The sequence below is a fragment of the Perognathus longimembris genome, chromosome 1 (genome assembly GCF_023159225.1).
Source record: "Perognathus longimembris pacificus isolate PPM17 chromosome 1, ASM2315922v1, whole genome shotgun sequence".
NCBI classification, from domain to species: Eukaryota; Metazoa; Chordata; class Mammalia; order Rodentia; family Heteromyidae; genus Perognathus; species Perognathus longimembris.
Genome location: NC_063161.1, coordinates 159,284,699 through 159,302,990, shown reverse-complemented (window position 1 = coordinate 159,302,990; position 18,292 = coordinate 159,284,699). Strand labels below are relative to the sequence as shown.

Here is an 18,292-nt window from a genome sequence, read left to right as displayed (position 1 = left end):
CCTTGATTCTAAGGAGAGCGCAACGTGGATCCGGGGAGGGCTTGCTAGCAAGATCACAAGAGCGGTTTGGCTTTCAGAACAATGGTTCAATTGGGCTAAGCAGCAGCCAAGAGCATTCCTGAGTGACTGTCACGTTCTCAGAAATGACCCTTGGAACCATGAGGAGTTCCGTTGAGGAAGGCTCCATCAGGGGCTCCGCTCCTGCAGGAGGGAGAATCATGCAGCTGCTGACAACACAATGAAATTCTGTTTCCCTTCCTGAAGTGGTGGCTCAAAGTACCTCACACAGGCGAAGGTCCCAAGCTTAGGTCAGGTAGCTCATGCTTCAAAAGGAAGACGGACAGTTCATTCAGAGACTACCAAATCCGCCACACTCAACAACAAAAGCTCCACCGATCAAACTTTTTGGCCTCACTGCTTCAAGCAACACAGTCAAGAACTGAAGCAAACTCAGAAAAAAATCCCGACAGTGTCACCAGATCGAGAACCGCCAGAGCACCGGTGGTCCAGACGACAGAAGCGAGGCAGCAGGGCCAGCCAAGGGCAGCGCCGCCGGCAGAGGGAGAGGCGCAGGCGCATGGAAACAGCAGGAGGGGAGGGAGGCGGGAGCCAGGAGCGAGATGGTGACGGCGGAAGCGCCAGGCCGGGACTGGGCAGCAGTAGTGGAGGCTGGAGCCATGGAAACGTGCGTGATGTCACAGGCTCAGTTCTTAGGAGAAACTGAGGAAGCAGCTGGCCGGTGACACTGAGGGCTGAACTGAAGGGAACCGCATCAGCTTTCCATGACGCTGGGTGCTTAACCCTGCGGGCGCCACGTCTACCAAGACAACCACGGGCCGCAGCCTTCGGCCCCGCGTGCCGCCGGGACGGAGGCCCACAGGTCCTCGGAGCTCTTCTCTCCTCCTCACCGCCCCCCTCCCCCAGCACCCGTGGGCAGTCCACGACACCAGGGCACTGCCATCAGTGGTGCTGCCTTCCAGGACCCCAGCATGCCCTCACACACTCACGCAGCGCCCCTGCCGCTCCGGAGGGCCCCTGGACACACCCCACCCCCCCAGCTGGGTGACATCGCTCTCGCACTTCACTACCCCCCACAAGAAAGCCCCAGCCCCGTGTGGAGACAAAGGGATTCGGCATGCACAAGCCGGTACCGGATAATCACAGAAATAAAAACACCCATCTCAGACTTGATCCCGACCTCTAAAAGATGTAGTTTTAGGAAAAGCTTTTCCATATGCGTGAAAGTAAGTCAATGGGACCGAGCTTCAGCTACTTACTGACAGCAAAATAGCAGCCCACGCACTGTTTCAGATGCTTTTAATAACTGTTCGTTTATAGGGTGCCAGGCGCCAACCAGCCTAAGATCTCTGGAGCCACACAGCAGTCTCAAAGCAAGGATCACCACCTACCGCGGCCTCACGCAAACTCCGAGACGAGCGAGACCTGTGTGTTCCTAGAGACAGGAGGACATCCTTCCATCCACACTGCTGTAGTCAAAGACACTTGAGAAATAAGTGTTCCAGGCTGGATAAGGAGTTGGGGCTGCTGCTCATTTCAAAGCCTCGCACTCTCCGTGCCTAGTGATTGAAAGGCGATTCTTTAATCCCCGGAGAGCACGCAGCCGGAAGTGCACTTCTAGGGAGGCCTTGCTCCGCAGTCAGGAGGAAAGCCCCTCTGCCGGGGCCAGGCTTCCTTGGGCGCCTGCCCGCCGTGTACGCCACACCCACTCCTTGGGCTCCGGGTGTTCTCTAGGGCAGAGCTCCAGCCCTTCCATCCGCCACCACTGACACTCAGAAGACAGGAGAATCACAGAAGGGGCAGGGGCTCTGCAGCAACCTCTTGATCCAGTCTGGATCTGCACAAGGAAGACAGCGGGATCCAGCATTAGTCTCGGAAAGGCTAAAGCTGTGGCGGTGAGGACAGACTGCCATCTGCCCCCAACAGCACTCGCGTCTCTGCTCTTCAATTCCTAAGTGAGGCTGGACGACGGCCCAGCAGGTGATGAAATGGGAACTTAAAGCGACGTGGATTCCATAAAGCTACACTCAAGTTAAAAAAAGGACACTCCTTATTCTAAGTCTATAGTGCATGCAACATATTGGTTGGTGGGGTGAGTCTTTGTTTTTGGTGTTGGGCCTGGGTGCAGTCCCTGAGCTTTTTTGCTCAAGGCTAGTGCGCTACCACTTCCACAGCTCCACTTCCAGCTTTTTGGTGGTAATTAACTGACAATAAAGAGAGTCTCACGGTCTTTCCTGCCCTGGCTGGCTTCGAACAGTGATCCTCGGATCTCAGCCTTCTGAGTGGCTAGGATCACAGGTGTGAGCCAGCAGTGCATGGCTTTGTTTTGTTTTTGAGGCAGATTCTTGATATGGAGCACAGGCCAGCCTTGTCAGGCTTTCCTTTGCTGCTTGGCCTGCCATCTGCTGGGATTATAGGCCTATGCCGCCATGCTAAAATAATCTCTCATAAAACCGCAGTGCTAATAATCTTTCAAAAATGCCATTACGTGCAAAGAGAAATGGAGTGCATTTCTATAAACGTGGACAGCCAGGAAGAATGGAACGAGTCTGCTCATCTCCGCAGCACGCGTCACGCGGCAGCACGGCGCTGACCATGGCCCCGCACCCCAGGCTCTGCCCCTCCCCTCCACGGCCGGGCACAGCTCGGGCGGCCTCACCTTCCGGAGTTGGGTGCCGGGCGATACTGTCGTGCAGCAAACACCTCCTGTAGATCAAGCTCTGGCAGGACTGGTAGGTTAAAAAGCACCTGAAAGCATAGGCCAGACTGTCAGGGGAGAGGCAGGAGATCCACCAGCCCCGGGAGAGCAGCAGCCTTGGTTGGCTCAGTGAAAGAAACCAACCACAGCACGGGGAGAAACAGCAAGGAACAGGAGTGCAGAACACTGGGGCGGAGGGGACAGGTGGTGCCGGCGGTGGCACCGCCGGTCTCTGCCCGACTGCACAGCTTCAAGCACAGCCTGGCCACCGTTGATCCCGAGAGCAGACTGGAGGGCGAGGCACGGGAGGAGCTCGCCCTCCAGGACGCGGGGAGCCAGCTCCATCCCTGGCTGCACCATGTGGCTGGGCCGGGGCTGCGGGGGTGGACAGAGTGGTGAGCCAAGGCCAGGGAAGGCGCCTAGCGGACGCTGAGTGGGCAGGCGGGTGGGCAGCGAGGACGGTTGGCGAGCAGCCTGCGGGAGGGGCTGCTCCCCCACCCGAGTGCTCACAGCTGACAGCAAGACAGGACCAAGGACAGACAGGAGAAGGCGAACAAGAATCAGCAAAGACAACTGGACACAAAACGAGGGCCAGAGAGCAGTGCCCCAAAAGGCAGGTGATGACATGCCTCACGGAGGGAGAGTGACTGTCACACACAGCTCACAAGTAGAGTACAATGAGGACACGCCTACATTAACTCTTACAATGGGATAGGGAGAAGAGGAGGCTTCTAGCTTTTATTATGAAAATCAACAAGCAAAAAAAGTGTATAAGCACAGGTGAACGCAGGTATTGTGTGCAATACTTTTGTTGTTGTTGCCAGTCCTGGGCCTTGGACTCAGGGCCTGAGCACTGTCCCTGGCTTCTTTTTGCTCAAGGCTAGCACTCTGCCACTTGAGCCACAGCGCCACTTCTGGCCATTTTCTGTATATATGGTGCTGGGGAATCGAACCTAGGGCTTCGTGTATATGAGGCGAGCACTCTTGCCACTAGGCCATATTCCCAGCCCCATGTGTGCAATACTTTTAAAAAGCTTAGCGTGACTTCAAAGGAGAGGAGATGGCCCAAGCCTCATCCAGCTCCAGGAGGGCTGCTGGGGCCTCAGGCCAGGCTGTGGGCTGAGCTGTCCTCCCTGACAGCGGACCATGTGTACCTTGGACGTGGGGTGCACGTTGGTTTGTGCTGCACAAAGCTGAGCGGCGAGGGGAACTTACCGAAGCCAGATGTGGCCGTTGGAACAGACAGCCTGCTTCCGGTCTGTGAAGGGCAGGATCTCCTTACACAGACTGCAGTGCTCAGGGAAGGTCTGCTTGTTCATCTTCTTGGAGATGTGTCCAATCAGCACCTGGCGGGACACCACAGCAGCAGTGAGAGCTGAGCACAGGGCCCAGAGCAAAACGAAGACGAAGGGAAGATGAAAACACGCAGGCCTGTGCAAGCCACAGGAGACGGCATTTCTACAGGCCACGCTGGCTGTCTGAAAGGTACAAAAGCTGGACCCTGCACTTGTGTCAACTAGCTCAATAAAACAAGTGCCCTAGCCTTAGCGGGCCTTGCGACGACTTCACCCACAAAAGGAAACTTCTGAAAATCACACTTCTGACTTGACTTATTTTGATTGCTTCTGAACATACTTCTGTTAGAAGCAGTCTTTACCTATAAATTACAACATTTGGCTGTGTAGGAGTATGCAAATGACTAGTCTTTAGGAAGGCTCGTGAGCTATCCTAGCGACTCGGGAGGCTCAGATCTGAAGCTTGCAATCTGAAGCCAGACCAAGTATGAAAGTCTCTGAGATCAGAATTGGAGCTGTGGCTCAAATGGTAAAGCACCAGCCTTGAGTGAAGAAGTCAAGTAAGAGCAAGAGGCCCTGAGTCCAAGCCCCAGTACCAGGGGGGAAAAAAAGTGCATGACATTAAAAAAATAATCAAAATTAACACACACACACACACACTACTGGCAATGTCACTGGGAGGCATGATATACACCAAACTCTTAAGAGCTATCTCTTCTAGCAAATCGTGTAAGTCTTATGGAAGAACTCACAAGATTTTGGTTTTGGAGTCAATTCACTAACGCTAAGTCCTCCCTTACACTTCAGTTCAGAAGTTGACGAACTAGCCACTTTACCTCTTTGGTATGTAACTTACAAATTTAAAGCCCATTACTTTTGATGTCTTTGTTTCCTAGCCTTAAGGATTCTAATTGCTGGGTCCTCACAACCTAAACAAACTCCTTTACTCTGGACAGGCCAAACATCTTATAATGGTTCAGGGTTGAATATGGCTCAGTTTCCCCCAGTGGAGAAGTGCTGAACTTTTTCACAATGAAGGGCCACTTCAATTTGCACCCAACGACATTTGGGCCTGACAGCCTTGATCATGGAAGCCAACAGCTTGACACGTGCACTGTCAATGGGGGTGAAAGGACAACTACTGGTTCTCAGGGGACAAAAACTCTTCATGTAAGCAGGGCACCAGTGCTCACATCTATAATGCTAGCTACTCAGAAGGCTGAGATAGGAGGATTGTGGTTCAAAACCAGCCTGGGCAGAAAAGTCCGTGACTCTTATCTCCAATAAACCTCTCAGAAAACTGGAAGGGGCGCTGTGGCTCAACTGGTAGAGTGCTAGCTAGCTTTGAGCTTAAGAGCTCAGTGACAGCGCTCAGTCCCAGAGTTCAAGCCCCACAACTGACAAAAACAAAACAAAACCAAACAACTCTTCATGTTCCCATACAGAAAGCACAGGCACACAGGTACTACATAAACATATTAATCTGTGGCATTACACTTCATGGGTAGGAGGCAATTTAGGGGAAAAAAGGGGCTCCAGGGGCAAGTGATAATGAAGAAAGGCTGAGAAACTCAACTGTACTAGTGTGCCATGCTGAGCTATGACTTACAACTTCTAGTAAAATCACCATCCTGGTTTGAAAAGGTCCTCCTCGTGCACAGATTTCCAAGACATGAAATGCGTGGTTTTCAACCAGAACTCAGTTGAGATAGAAGGGTAGGGCTCAATCTTCCCATTTTGCTCATGTGTCTCTGTTAGACCACATAACCATGCTCAACACAGGTTCCCAAGCTCAGGGCACCTGGACCAGAATTCTAGGCCAATATAAACAAGCCTCACGACTTGCAGTCTAAAATATGTAAGTATCTCATTGCCTAATTAATTAATCCCAATAGTCTCAAAACATATCGCACACCAGAATGCCCTTATAATCTGGGACACAATGCAAGGCTGACTTTAAAAGAAGTCTGTTATTTGACCAAGATCCCCTCACTACTTTTAGGGTCATTGCAAACATTCCAGGAGTAGCAATTTTACAAGTGCACAAACATATTTTCCAAGAATATGCAACAAGTAATTTGTGAATGACTTAACATTAGAAATGAAGTATGTGTTTTCAATTTAACATTTTAAATAAGATTTCAGGCAATGAGCAGACTCTTGTGGTTTTGAATATCTGAGTGTACAGTGTGCTCCTTGGAACAAGGGTTTTAGCAGCTGGGAGAAAGTTCCCCTGACCCAGTCTGGATGACAAAGGTAACCGTGTCTTTTCTGCAGGATTCACAGAGTGATACGGGTGACGGGAACTTTGGAGCACAGCACGTGTGCTCCCACTCCCTAAGCCCAGAGCCCTAGTGGTCCCTTAGGGACCTTGAACTACAGAATACTGTGCCAGAACCAAAATAAAGACAATTCCCAGCTTCTGTGAACGTGAGATGCAAATAAGTGTTTCCTTTTATGCTCTCCTTGACAAAATCAGACCTTCTCAAGTCCTTTTAGACAGAAAGGAGTCTGTGCCCTCTCCCTCCCCCCCCCCCCCCCCCGCAGACTCTTTGTAAGACAGGAGAGAACATGGGCAGCTCCACTCTGACTGCCCACTGCAAACTACTGTGCTAAGGGTGGCCTCAAGCTCATCCGCACCTGGAAATCTCATTGGCCAGCACTACATGTCAGTCAAGGCCACAGCAAGACGAAGGATGGAAACATTCTTTGTGTGCTATGAGTATGAGTTCTTGACACTGATCTACATTTCCTACTCATTGGCCTGTGCCTCGTGTCAATCAATTGCCTCAAAAATGCCAAAGCAAAAGCTGAACTTTTCTCTCAGGAAGAAAGCAGAGCATTCCGAGTGCTAGCCTGCAGTTTTGGTAATGAACACGTACCCGTGCTGTTCTGTCATCGTACTCTTCATCAGACATGAGGAAGTTACAGAGTCCCCTGGTGGGGACGCTGGTGTTCTCGGTGATCCAGGTGTGCAGGTACACCTCCCCCAGGACTCGCTTCATGTGCTCCCTGGTCAGGTGCATCTCCACCGCCTCGATCTTTCCCTGGACCTCGAGGAGCTTCTCCTCCACGGGCTCTTGGCTTCCGCCGTCTCCCGGCAGAGGGGCCGTGTCATCGGGGGCATCCTCTCCGTCGCCCTCTCTGCTCCTCTCCTGTGGGCCTGCCTTGGGCCCCTGCTTGGAAGAAGTGCTTTCCTCTTGCTGCTCATCCTCGGCATTGCCTGCCCCAGGTGAGTCAACCAGTAAGATTTTTGAGTCTTCCTGGGTGGGTTTCCACAGGGCTTCCGAGGGGGCCTTCTGCATTGACTGATACAAAATCCTCAGAAGGAAAAGCTTAAAACGCCAAAAATAGGTGGCCCCGCTGCCTTCAATCTTCTTTTCCAGAGCTTCATGTAAAAACTGAGGGATATGTTTGTCTTTCAGTATCTTCCAGCGTACGAGGTCTAGTAAATCTACCTGCTTAAAGAGATTCTGAACTGAAGACTCCAGAAGCTGAGCAGCAGCCTCTTCAAAGGTCTTCAGAGTCACAAACTGGACCTGGTAGTTCTTATTAACGGGGTGGAGACCGTTGGCCATGCCCTCCGTCGTGATGATGGCCAGGTAAGCGCCGCAGGGGCTCACAGCTATCCCGTGAGTCCTCACCGAGCCAAACACATCTGAGAGTTTAATTAACTGGTGTTCAAACTTCAACGCAACATCTGTGAAGATGGGAATCAGCTGCCTCACCTTCCCATCACTGGAGCAGGTGTACACTGTTCCGTTCTGCTTGTCTGCGGTCATGGACACAATGGGCAAAGAATGAAGGCCTGTGACGTGGGAATTGTGCACATTCAGACCTGCCTTGGAGATCAGAAGAAGACACCAGAACACGTACGAGCCGCGGGCAGCCACCACCAAGCTACAGCTACACTTCTGGTAAGGGTGATAGAGAGGCACACATTTGATGCTGTGCACAGGCAGCTGGTCCATTTCCTTCCACAAGACAACAGGCTGCCTTAAAGTGAAATAGCCTTTCACTGCTTTGAGGTTGACAGGGAGAATCTTGACAGGTCCAAAAGCACTCCCGACAATGAGGCCGCTCATTTTGCGGTTATTGTGCTCATATTCCCACCAAAACAAAACACTGGGTGAGCTGATTCCTGACTCGATGGTGTTGCACGAAGAGATGGACTCCTTCCCCACGAAGGGCAGCTGGAACTGCCACACCGCAATGTTGCCGTTCTCAAAGAGCACGGCGAGGAGCACGCTGCCCACGTCCCGGCACTCGTTGTTGTGCTGGACCTGCTGAGTGGTGCAGATGCCCGACCACTCCATCCTCACTGGGGTCTGCATGCTGTGCCTCCTCTGGAACTCAGCAAAGTCCCCGAGGTGACTTCCCGGGCCCTCGCTTTTCGAGAGCCTGTAGCTGGCCTCAAAAAGACGCTCTCCGTAAATCTCAGTGAGGTCCGCCAGCTGGACCCACTGGAGTCTGTTGAGGTTCGCCTGCACAGTCAGGCGATTGTCCATGGTCAGCGCTGCTAGAAGGCACCTGCCGTTCACGTCACAACCCACGGGAGACCAGCTAGTGTACTTGAACCCTCGCATCGGAGGCAAGGCCTTCCCGTCAGGGTTGAACACTCTGTCCAACATGAAAGTCTGGCTGATGGTAGGGTCTCGAGAGTTGGCAAATTTCTCCTTGCACTCAGCAACTTCTGTTTTTGAGCCCACCTGAAAATGAGGTACAGGAACGATCAGATAAATATTCACCTTTATTTTATTAATTCACATCAATATATATGCAATAATTTTATATGAATTTTGTCAAATTTTGATGTGACATGCATTTAAGAGACTCAAGTGGCCAGGTAGAGAAATCCCAGCACTTGGGAGGCTGAGGCAGGAGAATCGAGTTTAAGGCTAGCTTGAGTTATGTGCTGCAACCTAAAAAATAAAAAATAAAAATCTCCAATGCGGTTCAAAGCAAGCCTGGGCAAGACAACAAAGTCCAGGAGACTCTTCAGTTAATCACAAAGCTGAAGTGTCTGGGGCTCAAGTGGTAGAGTGCTAGCCTTGAGCAAAAGAGCTTAGGGATGGCGCCCAGGCTCAGAGTTCAAGGCCCAGGACTGGGGGGAGTAATCTCCAAATAGATAGTAAAAACAAAAGATCAAGGACATGTCTAAAGGGTAAATGAAAAAAAAATAAAAATAAATTTAAAAAGAGTAAATGAGCACTCACTAAGTAAATGACAATTCTTTTTTAAGGATCAGACGAAATGTCATTATTCATTGGCCGTTCTCATATTCTTCTCAGAACTGACAAGAAACAGAGTTGACTCTTAAGGGTAAACAGCACTTTGCTGAGCTACTCACAAAGCAATAAAGGTCTTAATATCCATCTTTGATGCAAGATATTTGTATATTTACAATATCCTTGCAACATAAATGTCAGATTTTTTAAATCTGCTATTCCCATTTTTAAAAACCACAAGAGCCAAGGTCAGCTCTCTTCGCTGCTCTTGCTGTGGTCTAAGATGAATGCAGCGCGCTCCTCCTCTATGTGAAGTCTTGGGGTGGGGGGCGTTGTTTGGTGCCCCTGCTTGTGCTGGTTCCTTGTCTAGTCCTCCCCCCGCCTTCTATCCTACCAGGTCTAACCCTCTGCAAGGTCTGAGGTCAATCCAGCTACAACTTCTTTAACAATGAAAAAGAGATAAATCACTAAAGAGCAGAAGTCAATCAAAAGATGGTTTCTGAGTAGGGTACCGTGGGTCACACCTGTAATCCTGGTTACTCAGACTCAGGGGGGGCTGAGATCTAAGGATAGTGTCTCGAAGCCAGCCTGGGAAGTAAGACAGCCAAGGCAGAAAAGTCCCTGTGAGACTCTTATCTCCAATTAATCACTTAAAAACTGGATGCAGAGCTGTGGCTCAAAGTGGTAGAACAAGGAAGAGCGCAGAGACAGTGCCCAGGCCCCTAGTTCAAGTCTCACAACTAACCAAAAAAATAAAGAGATGGTTTCTGTTATGCTGGAAGAACTTGACCCATTGTCTTTAGAGAAAAGGACAAAGGAGGAAGAAAAATCTTTGGATTCTTTTTTAGTGTCAATCTCTCTCTTGAGGGGGGCAGTACTAGGCTTTGAACTCAGGGTCTTATGCTAGGCAGGTACTCTACCGCTTGAGCCATGCCTCCAGCCCTGGTTATTTTTAACAGTGATTTTTGAGAGTCTTACTTCTTGCATGAGTGGGAGCCTGGGCAAAATCATAATCTGCCTTTGCTAGGCTTTCATTGTAGCTAGGGTAATAGGTACTGGCCCCAAACCTCAGTCCTCAGGATCTCAGCCTCCCAAGCAGCTACTAGGATTACAGGTGTTTTTAACAGAGGCTGATCTTTAAATTGGAAAGGAGAGAACAGAATTAAAAAGGAATTGAAATCTAAGACATATACAGTCATAACAAAAATTACTTTTAATGTATGTGAAGCTAGATTAGAAATCCAATTCCTCGGTGTATTAATGAATCTTAAAGAGTGGATGAGGTAACAATAGATCATTAGGAAATTGCTAGATAATAAAATGGAAGTTCATTTTAGTTACCCACTAATTCAATTAACTGGATTTTTTTTTTTTTTTTTTTTTTTGGTCATAAGGTTTGAACTCAGGGCTAGCACTCTACCACAGGCCCACTTCCGGTTTTCTGGTGGTTAAGCAGAGATAAGATTATCACAGAGTTTCCTACGGGGACTGGCTATGAACGGTGATCCTCAGATCTGTCTTCTGAGGAGATAGGATTACAGGCATGAGCCAACAGTGCCCAGCTACCTTTTATTACAATGACTCACAGAACCCTACCCCCTCAGTTGTTGCCTGAGAAAGCTCTCTGGCGGGCCTTAGCCAGGGAATGACTGTATAGAGTCAGAGACACACTTTTTGTTGTTGTTGTTTTTGCCAGTCCTGGGGCTTGAACTCAGGGCCTGAGCACTGTCCCTGGCTTCGTTTTGCTCAAGGCTAGCACTCTGCCAACTTGAGCCACAGCGCCCACTTCTGGCTTTTTCTGTGTATGTGGTACTGAAGAATCGAACCCAGGGCTTCACGTATACAAGGCAAGCACTCTTGCCACTAGGCCACATTCCCAGCCCAGAGAAACACTTTTTAAAAAGCTGTACCTTTCTGGGGTTGTTCACCCTTTATAATCCTAAGGAATAATATGAAAAATGGTGCATAGGCAAGATATCTTATTTTAAAAACTGTTTTTACAACAGTCTCTTGGACAGAGTATGGATCCACTGGAGAAATAGACTTGATATTGCAGCTAAATGAGATACAGGTGGCTAGCTAGGCAAACAAATACATCCTGAGCACAATGACTGAAAATCTGTGCTATGATGCCTGACTACCTGGGTTCATTTCAAACGCTGGCTCTGTCACGCACTGGCTCCCTGACTGCATGCAAACTGCTTCCATCTTCTGGTCTTGATTTCCTCACATCTCACACAGTTAAGAAAGTTAAGTAAATCACAAGATTCAAAATATATAGTAAAAAAAATAAGTATTAGCTGGGACAATTGTCAATATTCTGAGTGTTGAGCAACTGTTAATAATTAGCATTACACAATAAGCCTGTAAAATGCAGGGCAGATGTCAAATAGTACATGAAATGAAGGGTAAAGAAATTGTTCATCAAGCGCTAAAACATTGAAAATAAGTAATAATCCTTAGAACTGGTGAGCCTCACTAAAAGCTACTGCAGAACAAAAAGCAAACATACAGATTTTATAGCCCAAAGCAGCAGTGTAAAAAGAAAGGAAGCTCAAGGGAGCCTCTGTCCCACTCATTCTAGGAAGAGTTCTTGGCAGGATGGAGAAGATCACGGATCTTGACCAGCAGGGGAAAAAGCCTGATCCATGGCTTTGTGAAGTAACCTTTACCACAGCACACTCCAATTAGGTTATTAGTCTTCTACACTCCCTTCAATTCTCCCAATCACAAAACTAGTTATCAAAACAAGCACCAAGGAGCACATCTGCTCCAGTGCCCAGAGACCTGTCCCAAGTCAATCTTGTAACTATCAAGTAAATAGTACTAACAGCTAAAGTACTCTGTAGGAAGACGGAGATAGTTCTTTGTAAAGCTAACAACTGATGCACAATACAATAAAGTACACAAATTCAAGTAGGATTTGGAACTGACCACAACTCAGTGTACACTAAATCAGTAGCCCAATGGGAAGAAAGAGCATGACTTATCCTTAATTATTTCACTGCTTTTCCAGATTGCTTTCTATTTATTTATTTATTTATTTATTTATTCATTCATTCATTCATTTATTTATTTGCCAGTGTTGGGCCTTGAACTCAGGGCCTGAGCACTGTCCCTGGCTTCTTTTTGCTCAAGGCTACTAGCACTCTGCCACTTGAGCCACAGCGCCACTTCTGGCCATTTTCTGTATATGTGGTGCTGGGGAATCGAACCCAGGGCCTCATGTATACAAGGCAAGCACTCTTGCCACTAGGCCATATCCCCAGCCCCCAGATTGCTTTCTTTTGGTAGTTCATGGGGCTTGAACTCTGAGCCACAGTGCCACTTCCGGTTTTCTGGTGGTTAACCGGAGCTATGAGTCTCAGACTTTCCTGCCTGGGCTGGGTTTGAACTGCCATCCTCAGATCTCAGCCTCCTGAGTAGCCAGGATTATAGGCATGAGCCACCGGTACCCCAGATTTCTATCATTCAGCTTTATATCATAAAACCTCAGTACCCAAGACAGTAACTTACAAATAGCTGATAACATCTGATTTGTTATTTAGACGCACAATTTCCTATAAGAAATGATAGTCCAAACAGCAGCCTTGTAGAGCCAAAGCTCCAGAAGGGCTGGACGGCGGGCATTTCAGCAACGCTGCACACGGACGCTGAGATCCAGGTGGCTAGTACTTAGGCAAGGTGGGCAGTGTGTACACCCAAAGGGTAGCACGTCAAAATACTCAGACCTCTTCACATCCCGATCTTTACACATTTTCCCCCAGAAGCTTTCTCATCAGGGTCTGTTTCTTATTGCTAGTTAAACAAGATTTGTGGCATGTGTCAAATATGGCAAACTGAATCAAATTTTTATTAGAATACTAAGTATATTGTCTTCACATCAACACCCACAATTAACCCACACCTATTTCTTCTTGATTCTCTTTCTCTCCTCCTCCCTTTCTGTTGTGTGCTCGTACTGGGGCTTGAGCTCAATGGAATTCTTGCTTGGCTTTTTTTCTGCTCAAGGCTGGCTCTCTACAATTTGAGCCACATCTTCAGTTCTGGCTTTTTGTTGGTTGTCAGTAAGAGTCTCTTGGACTTGTCTGCCCCATCTAACTTCAAACTTGGATCCTCAGATCTCAGCCTCCTGAGTAGCTAGAATTATAGGTGTGAGCCACCACCAGCAGGCTGCTTTATTTACTTACCTTGAGCCACTTACATATTCAGAGCCAGGAATCAAATGGTAAGTGATACAACACACACACACACACACACACACACACACACACACACACACACACACACTAAGCAGTGTAGACTTTATTATTCTTACTCTTTTATTGATAGGCCTGTCTTGGTCCTAATCTCTTAGCCCCTCCCTATCTTACCCTATTGGAGATAACCACCTCCAGGCTTAGAGGCCATGGGCTAGTGCCTAGGTAGAAATAAACAGCAACTAAGGGGCCTCTTGGACTGAAGCTAATTTTCTCCGGCTGGCTCCTTACAGTTCCGAAACTGGCCTCACTTTCTCTGACTGTAGAAAAGCTGTCATAGCTCATCTGTTGATAAAGCACGAACATCGGAACAACAGTTGTACCTATAAGTTAAGGTTCATGTATAGAAGATGAATGCCCCAATTCTGCCACCTGCAAAGCCCTTTCCTTTTTTCCTTTGATTCCACCCCTCCCCCCAGTCCTGGGGCTTGAACTTAGGGCCTGGGCACTGTCCCTAAGCTTCTTTTGCTCAAGGCTAGCACTCTACCACTTGCACCACAGTGCCACTTCTGGCCTTTTCTGTTTATGTGGTATTGAGGAATTGAACCCAGGGCTTCATGCATGCCAAGCAAACAAGCACTCTACCACTAAGCCATATTCCTAGCCCTCCTTCTTTACTTTGAAAAGCCAAACACTACTTTCTCTCAGGACTGCTGCAGATTAAACCACCAGACGACCTCCCTGATACAAACACACCTTCCCTCACTATTCCTTCCAATCTTTAAATGTCTCTCTGCCAAAGAATTCAATCTCTACCCTACAGACACATGCTTCTTTAGGATTGTGCACATGAATATCCTTGGATGTACAAAGTCTGTTTTTCAGCAGAGGAAACTGTTAGGTCCTCTCCCTGAGGGCTCCATGTAGATGCCCCCATCTCATTAAGTCTCCACCCAGTTACCTGGGTAACCTGCAGACCTGGAGGCAGTTACCTCCCCTTTCCCTGAGGTGACATCCTAATCCACCTGGCCACACCCCTTGCCCCTGCCCTAGATGTAAGGCGGGGCTGGGTCGGGGGCTCTCACTCTCTCTCCCTTCTCTCCGGCCACGGATCATCTTGGCCACAGGCCAGCAGTTCGGTAATAAACTTTCTCTTCTGCCTGAATACCGCGTGGCATTCTCCTTTACAGGGCTACCTACTTTAAAAACCTAACATATATGGTGCCGTGACTCGGATGGGGCTTAAGAGTCAGGACAGGCGGAATTCCCATCTATTTTTCTTCTTTTTCTGGGAGTATACCCAGTCCTGACGGCCCTTTTTCCACAAACCGAACTGCTGCGAGTCGCCACGTGGCACTTTTCACTAATGCCATTGCTGGCCTGCACATCCACCTCCACCTCCACACCACTTGTCTACCCTGGTGAGTGAAACTGCTGCTGCTCCGGTTCTCTGCCGCTCCGTCTGCCGCTTCTGCCGGGTAAGCCCTCATCCACTCACCAGGCGCCTCCCTCCCATGCTTTTTGGGTTTTGCATCACAGTCACACCCAAGCCGGGAAACTGCTAGCACGCCTCTTGACAGTGCAATGAGGCCTGCTCGAAATACTCCCTCAGATACAGTTTTTGCCACTGCAATGGTAGATGGTTAGAAGTCACTTATATTCAGGCTCTCTCTCTCTCTCTCTCTCTCTCTCTCTCTCTCTCTCTCTCTCCGGCCATGGATCATCTCGGCCACAGGCCAGCAGTTCGGTAATAAACTTTCTCTTCTGCCTGAATACCGCGTGGCATTCTCCTTTACTGGCTACCTACTTTAAAAACCTAACAGAAACAGCCTTCAGAACACCCTCTGCCTCTCTTCTATGTATATCTGAATTTCAAAGCACTGCTAGTATGTGTCCAACTGATTTATTTATACTTAAACCAATTCATTCATATCTCCAAGAAATTTGGGTATTTAATCATTCAAGTTCACTAATGACCTAAAACTCATGCAGATTCAGATGGCACACACCAGTAATCCCAGCACTCAGGAAAGAGATGCAGGGAGGGAGATTGTGAGTTCAAGGCCAGCCCAGGCTAGATAGTAAGATGTGGTATCAAAAATAAAATCAAAGCTGGGCACCAGTGCCTGTAAGCCTAGCTATGGGGCTGAGAGCTGAGTATCTAGTCCAGACAGACTTTTTTTTTTTTTTTGCCATCTTGGGACTTGGGACTCAGGACCTGGGCACTGTCCCTAAGCTTCTTTTGCTCAAGGCTAGCACTTCTGGCTTTTTCTATTTATGTGGTGCTGAGGAATTAAATCCAGGGCTTCATGCATGGGAGGCAAGCACTCTACCCTACCCCTAAAGCCACATTCCCAGTCCAACAGACTCTTACCTTTAACTAACTAGGAAAAAAGCAGGAAGTGAAAGGTGGTGTGATTCAAGTGTTAGGGCACTAGCCCGGAGCAGAAAAAGCTAACCATGAGCACTAGGCCCTTAGTTCAAGCTACAATACCAGTGCATTTGCACAAGCACACACATGTAAGTTTAAAAAGCCTAATTCAATATGAAACTGTGTTTGAAACCTAAGTGCGCTGGCCCCTCTACCCACAGTTAATAACTCAGAATGGCAGCTCTGAGTAGGAATGCAGAAAAATCTTACTATCAAATAAACTGGAACTGCCTGGTACTATTTATTCACGACTTGGCAGTGTAAGCTCCATGAGGGCAGGGACTTTAGTACACTGTTCTATTTTCAGAACCATGAGCATATGCCTTGGCAAATCACCTACTGTGTTTACATGCAGATCTATACAGCAATATAGAAAGCTTTTATCTAAGCTACTGAAATGTACAACGTGGCTTACTACTTTTAAAAAGTGAGTTTGAAAATGGTAGTATTAAAATAGTAAAAGTGGGCTGGGAATATGGCCTAGTGGTAAAGTGCTCACCTCATATGCATGAAGCCCTGGGTTCAATTCCTCAGCACCACATAAACAGAAAAAGCCGGAAGTGGCGCTGTGGCTCAAATGGTAGAGTGCTAGCCTTGAGCAAAAAGAAGCCAGGGACAGTGCTCAGGCCCTGAGTTCAAGCCCCAGGACTGGCAGAAAACAAAATAAAACAAAAAAATAGTAAAACGTAGGCAGGCAGTAATAGCCTGTAATCCTAGATATTCAGAAGGCTGAGATCTCATGAGGATTGAGGTTTGAAGCCAGCTCAGGCAGGAAAGTCTGTGAGTCTTATCTCCAATTACCCAACAAAAAGCCATTAGTGAAACTGTAGGCTCAAGAGTTAGGGCACTAGACTTGAAGGAAGAAGCTAACTTAGGACAGCCCCTCCCCCCCCCAAGTGCAAGCCCCAGGACCTGCACCAAATAAAACAACAGTAAAACTTCATAGAGACTCACAAGTTCTGAAAGCAATGAATTTAGAGACCTCCGACTTGCAGTTTAATCACTGCCTTTGTTTGCAGAAGCTTTAATCTCTCAATATACAGACAGAAGACAGCTAACAACTAGAGTACTAGCTAGTATTTACCTATCTGCCCAAGGTGAGACACAAGGACCATTCACAATAAAACTATTCAAACCCGTTAGACAATGAATGGGTCAGTTTCCCAACTTCAAAGCAAAAAGAGGCGCTAGAGGAGGGCCCAACACAGTAAACAAAGCCAGCCCCGGGCCTCGGTGAGTCGGCCCCAGACAATAGGAACCAGGTCCCGGGTTGGGTCAACAGGGGGTGGAGTCTCAGAGAGCACCCGGGCGCAATCAGCTAGCGGCCCGCCAGATGCTGGGGCGAAGCGAGGGTTGGCGGGATCGGGTCCAGAGGGGCGCCCGCGGGACGTGGATGTGGACAGGGAGGGACGGGACCCGAGAAACTGCGCCAACGGCTGCGGAGGTTTCGTCCTGAAGGCGGAGGCGATCCCCAAGGTTGGGTGCCGGGGGAAGTGGGGAGGGGGGACCCAGGGTCGGGGGCTGGCTTACCTTGAGAAGGCAGCTGTTGAGAGGAGCGGGCACCGAGGTGCGGTGGATCACCAGGTCCTGGCCCGGGTTGTGCACGTCGCAGATGAGCTCCAGCACGGCGACGCTGCGGGCCGTGGACACCGACACGCGGTGGTCTTCCGACCAGGCCAGCGGCTCCAGGCCGCTCACGGGGTACTGCAGCCGCACGGCCGGCTCCCGCCGAGTCACCATGAGGCGGAACGAGGCGCTGGGCCCAGGGGCCGCGTCCGCCGCCGCCGCCGCCGCCGACTCCTTCCCGCCCCCTTCGCCCTCCTCCTCCCCCGGCGGCGCGGGCCCGTCGTCGGCGGGCTCCACCGGGACCTGGTCGGCCGTGTCCATCTTCCCTCCGGCTCAGAGAAGGGGTTCCCCCCGGCCCGCCGAGCCCGCGTCGCCGTCCCGCGGCCGCCTGCAGCACCGCAGCCGCCACCCCCCAGCGCCCGCCGCGGCGGTTTTTCTCCCCGCAGGCCCCGAGCGCCGCCGAGCCAGGAAGGACCCCGCCGTTGCCAGGCAACGCAGCCCTGCCAGTTGGCCACGGAGCTGCCTGTCTAGAAAGCGCGCCGGTCCGGGCCGAGCCGGAGCGCGGGGACGCGGAGCCTCGTGGACTCCTCACTCGGCCGCCGACCTCGGGTCCGGCCGCGGACCCCGGGCCACGAGCTCCGCGCTGGTGGCTACGGGAAGGAGGCGGCTGGAGCGGCGGCCGCCCACGTGACGGCGCGCAGCCTCTGGCTCCTCAGGCGTCCGAGGGAACCGGAGCCACCGCGCACCTCCCGCCGCCGACGGGGCCCGGAGCCGGCCTCGGCGCGCCCGCCCGGGCCCGCGGCGCGCGCGGCCTCCGGAGGCCTCCCGCACCCGGAAGCGGCGGCGGCGGCGGCGGC

At 50.0% G+C, this 18,292-nt stretch overlaps 1 protein-coding gene across 2 annotated transcripts; it reads right to left on the bottom strand.

Annotated features, from left to right (window-relative positions):
- Window positions 1–1,300: 1,300 nt before the first annotated feature.
- On the bottom strand, window positions 1,301–17,944 carry Gtf3c4 (general transcription factor IIIC subunit 4). 2 transcript variants are annotated; one of them, XM_048345491.1, is made up of 5 exons: window positions 17,400–17,944; window positions 6,894–8,720; window positions 3,932–4,062; window positions 2,678–2,766; window positions 1,301–1,855 (listed from the first exon to the last, which is right to left on the bottom strand). In XM_048345491.1, the coding sequence occupies exons 1-5, from the start codon at window positions 17,754–17,756 to the stop codon at window positions 1,791–1,793; spliced, it is 2,469 nt and encodes an 822-aa protein (XP_048201448.1). In that variant the 5' UTR covers window positions 17,757–17,944; the 3' UTR covers window positions 1,301–1,790. The 2 variants fall into 2 exon arrangements, with proteins under 2 accessions (XP_048201448.1, XP_048201456.1); XM_048345499.1 differs by lacking the exon at window positions 17,400–17,944 and adding an exon at window positions 11,381–11,564.
- Between the last annotated feature and the right edge of the window lie 348 nt (window positions 17,945–18,292).

Bases quoted from the DNA above. Each gene is read 5' to 3' on its own strand.
- Gtf3c4 (XM_048345491.1), bottom strand. From the start codon at position 17,756: ATGGACACGGCCGACCAGGTCCCGGTGGAGCCCGCCGACGACGGGCCC. The intron at 8,721-17,399 runs GTAAGCCAGCCC...CCTCATTTTCAG, and splicing joins TCAACAGCTGCCTTCTCAAG to GTGGGCTCAAAAACAGAAGT. The intron at 4,063-6,893 runs GTACGTGTTCAT...GTGTCCCGCCAG, and splicing joins ACGATGACAGAACAGCACGG to GTGCTGATTGGACACATCTC.